The sequence below is a fragment of the Trachymyrmex cornetzi genome, unplaced genomic scaffold (genome assembly GCF_001594075.2).
Source record: "Trachymyrmex cornetzi isolate Tcor2-1 unplaced genomic scaffold, Tcor1.1 scaffold1489, whole genome shotgun sequence".
Taxonomy (NCBI): domain Eukaryota; kingdom Metazoa; phylum Arthropoda; class Insecta; order Hymenoptera; family Formicidae; genus Trachymyrmex; species Trachymyrmex cornetzi.
In genome coordinates this window covers 900-5271 of record NW_017296080.1, presented here as the reverse complement: position 1 = coordinate 5271, position 4372 = coordinate 900, and the positions used below count along the sequence as shown (strand labels likewise).

The window sequence follows — 4372 nt, the reverse complement described above, 5'->3', positions numbered from 1 at the left end:
TAACCGGTATATCTCAGCGAGTTTTAGTCCGATCGACTTGAAATTTTCACAGGATATTCCTGAGATGTTGTACTTTCATATAAAAAATTATCAAAAAAAATGTTTTTTTCAAGTTGCTAACCTATCTTGCCCCCTTAAGTTTCCGAGATATTCTACTTAAAAAATGTCCAAAATAGGCTTTTTAAAGTTAGAATATCTCGAAAACCTGATGTGATGGAGCAATTTGGGTTATGGATTTGATGCACGCTAACCTTCGGGATTACATACTGCTGTTTCTGGATCAAAATTCATGTTAGCCTATGTAATGTACCTACATGAATTAATGAAAAATATTTCTTGCAATTTCAGTACGACGTCAAATATCCCCATCACAGAAGATACTTTAAACAATACTGATTGTGACAGCGTGAATGATAGTATGAGTAGTGTTTCACCACGTAAGATTTTTTAGTTTAATGATTATTTGCATTATGGGTTGTCTACAATGTTCCTTTGGTCAAAAACGAACTTATTGTGCGTACGTATACTAACTCGATATCGAGAAACATTCGATTTTCCTTTAACCAAGTATAATATATTGAGCTTTTAAGATCAATCTGTGCCGAAAAAGCACAGATCTTTGCATAACGCATAAGGCATAAGAGAATCAATTAATCAGACTTCTTCATTTTATGGAAAGGAAGGCTCCGATTAATTGATTCTCTTATGCCTTGTACATATGCATTATGCAAAAGTGTGTCCTACGGCTTTAATGGCTCCTGTAAATGGAATGTGGAAACGTTTACCGCGCGACAAGCGTTTCTGCGCTAATGTACAGGGTGTTACAGATACATACTAGGCAGTACGATGGGTTGCGCGGTAAATTTTGCATGGTTTACTTAACTTAAGTTTATGTTATACCTATTAAATCGTGCCTACTTAAGTTTATGTTATAAAATCACCGTCAATACCTATTAAACCGCGCCTACCCGTACAAAATTTGCCGCGCAACCCGTCGTACTGCCTAATATGTATCTGCAATACCCTGTACAGGAGCCATAAGTCATTCATTAGACGACCTTTTACTTTCAGAATAAATAACATGTTGCCATGAAACTAAATGTCTTTATTCTTTTAGGTATTGGTCCGGGTCATCAAAAAAAAAATAAAGAAAATTTTATGGATGAAATGCAACAGTTGATACGGGAGCCCATAAATATTGACATACAGCAGAATAATCAGAGTCCGTCTCTTGGATTCTGCACCACGGTTGCATACAGGCTCGATAGTCTGAGCGAAGATGCACGGGACAGGGCGATGGTGCGTATACTCGAGATGCTGCATGAAGAACGCCACAGGAATCAAGCTTAGACCCAGTTTTATTTTTAGTTTTAGTTTTAATTTTTTTCTGAGTATCAATCATGAAACTTTTTTCCTAGGATGAAAAGTAAAAGGTGAAAAATTTCTCCATTAACTTAAATGGTTAAAATTTTTACTTTTCACTTTTCATCCTAGGGATAAAGTTTCATGATTGATACCCTGTCTTATATTCATAAGAGTAAAAGTCTCGGTTTGACTTGAACCATCCTCGTAGTTACATCCTAAACCTTTATTAGGACTTTTAACTTTTTCACGCATTTTTTTCTAGCGCGTTTTGACGCTGCGTGAAATTACATAGAATGTAATATTTCTACTGCTCAATTTGTCAATCAAAATGTGATAACATTGTGATAACATTATCACCAATACCATTAAGGCCAGTTTTAATTTTAGTTTTAGTTTTAATTTTTTTCTGTCTTATGTTCATAAGAGTAAAAGTCTCGGTTTGACTTGAATCATCCTCGTAGTTCCATTCTAAATCTTTATTAGGACTTTTAACTTTTTCACGCATTTTTTTCTAGCGCGTTTTGACGCTGCGTGAAATTACATAGGATGTAATTTTTCTACTGCTCAATTTATCAATAAAAATGTGATAACATTGTGATAATCTTATATAATATATTTATAAATGTTAAATAATAAAATAAATAATAATATAATAAATTTTGTGAATATTTTTTATTTGTAACTTCAATAATAAGACTTTACAAGTATAAAACAAATTCGACAGTTGAAGGGCTACGAGTCAGTTTAGTAACAAAGAAATTTTAATCAAAAAATAAATAAACCATACGTAAATATGATATTCAAACGTTTCCAACATAAGATATGAAGACATTTTGAGAAATTATGTATTCTTGCGAACATTATCGCGTAATTTTACTGTAACATTGAAAATAACCCTATTGTTAAAACGTTTGGTTATATTTGACTGTTATATTCAACTTGTTCTTTATTTGTGTCTGTTATTTTGCCAAGATACCTGTCCTTCATTACAAAAAAAATTACAAAATTCATTGCGCATCTGAATGCAGTTTCGCGCACTGGTATTCGAACCACAATGACCGATATCTCGAAAAGCGCAGCCATCTTCAAAGATTCTCCGCCAAGAACCTAATGTGGAACTACTTGGATCATCAGGATTAATTTCATCCACCATACCCGCAGAAACGTATGTATTTTTATCAATGTCGTCTTTGCGGATCCAATTATGCAGACAAACCGTCGCCTGCACCATCAATTTAACATTCTCTGGGGATGCAATAATTGGTTTGCGATATATTCGCCATTGGCTAGCTAATATACCGAAAGTATTTTCGATAAATCTTCTCGCACGGCTTAACCGATAATTGAAAATGTCCTGTTCCGATGTCAGTCCGTTCTTGCCTGGATAAGGGCGAAATAAATACGGTTAAGGGAAATGCTTCGTCTCCTACGAGACAGTATGGCAAAATTCGCCCTCCTGCAACAGCTGATGGCTTCGGTATATTCATGACGTTTGTATTAAAGTTCTTGCCAATAGCACTGTTGCTGAAAATACCTCCATCGCTTCGTCGTCCATACGCTCCGATATCAACGAAACGGAATACATAGTGTGCATCACAAATGGCCATTAATACTACACTATGAGCATGCTTATAGTTGCAATACGTAGAACCAGCATTGTTGGGACACTGAAACAAAATGTCACAAGTCATGTATACAATAATATTTGTATTATACTTTTATATATTTAGATTTAATTTTATATCATCGAAGATGACCAAAGTAAAGGTCGAAACGTTTGATTCTTAATTGTATTTTAATTTTATTTATTTATGATATTTTATATTGATTTTACAAAAAACAATCAGTGTTCAAGGTCAGTGTCAAGCTTGTACAGCCCATATATTTTTATTATTAATTTTCTATGAATTGAGCTATTATATTAACTATTATTAATTGAAAATATAGTTCACCGATAACTGACAGTACCGATAACGGTAGTGTCTTAAACTATTTATACTTCGATTGTGTATTTTAAAATGACGTGAAAACACACAATCAACCTTTAGAATACATACTTGTATTGTTACATGTTTTCCATCGATGGCACCAATGCAATGAGTGAAATTAGACAATTCTTCAAAATCATTTGCAATTTCGAGCCAGTCTTTTTCTGACAATGGCGGTAAAACTAAAGGATACAAACTGTTCCAAATTGCTTCGGTTGGGTAGTGCTAAGTTAAAAAGATAAAAGTTAAGTTAAAAAGTTAATTAATTTTAACTTAACTTAGTTACATTTTAGACTCTTAATTTTTTAACTTAATTTAGTTACATTTTATCGGTAACTATTATAACTTTTATTTTGATTTTTTTTTAAGTTAATCCTCAGACACAATAACGAGAGGATAATGAGTATATAATTTTATATTATACAGGGTGTTTGGCGACTACCGCATTTTTTGTCATACGTGGGTAGAACAGCTTATACTGAATTAAAAAGTCCTGTACCATTTTGAGGTGTCAGCAATAGTTAACGAGATATTAACGTTTAAAAGATAGCCAAATACGCGCGTCCGCCCAACCTACTATTGCCGAAGGCACAGCCCATCGAGCGCACGGCGCGCGGGCTGCGACTGCTGCGAGGAGCGGGGATGGCCTAGTAGGCGCGCCACGCCGTTCGAGCTTACAGGCTCGCGGCGGTAAGCGGGGCGCTTGCCCCACTCCCCGCGCGCCAAGCTATCGATGGCGAATATTCGGCGCTTTGGAAATATAGGCGATTTTTGGCGATTGTTTGGTATATGTACCATGGTAGGGGTGGAACTTATTCTGGTATATGTACCACTACCAAGTACCACTACTGACGCTAAAATAGACTGGTTGTTCCTGAAGTCACTCTAGGGTATTCTGTGCGCGACTTCCAAACAAAGATTTAGGTTAGAAAGCGGCCAGTAAACGTTAATAATAATTTTATCTGTTTGTTGTTTTCTATCTTATGCGTAGAAGCCATTATTTCATGTGAATATTTAAA

At 35.1% G+C, this 4372-nt stretch overlaps 1 protein-coding gene and 1 pseudogene across 1 annotated transcript in view; one reads left to right on the top strand and one right to left on the bottom strand.

Moving 5' to 3' along the window:
- Nucleotides 1–1350, top strand: part of LOC108757969 (uncharacterized) — a 2907-nt gene extending 1557 nt beyond the window's left edge. The window contains exons 4-5 of the mRNA XM_018502671.1: nucleotides 349–437; nucleotides 1118–1350. Coding sequence (XP_018358173.1) covers nucleotides 349–437; nucleotides 1118–1350 — 322 coding nt within the window. The remainder of the gene's footprint in view (nucleotides 1–348; nucleotides 438–1117) is intronic.
- Nucleotides 1351–2311: 961 nt separating this feature from the next.
- Nucleotides 2312–2852, bottom strand: LOC108757968 (uncharacterized; annotated as a pseudogene).
- Between the last annotated feature and the right edge of the window lie 1520 nt (nucleotides 2853–4372).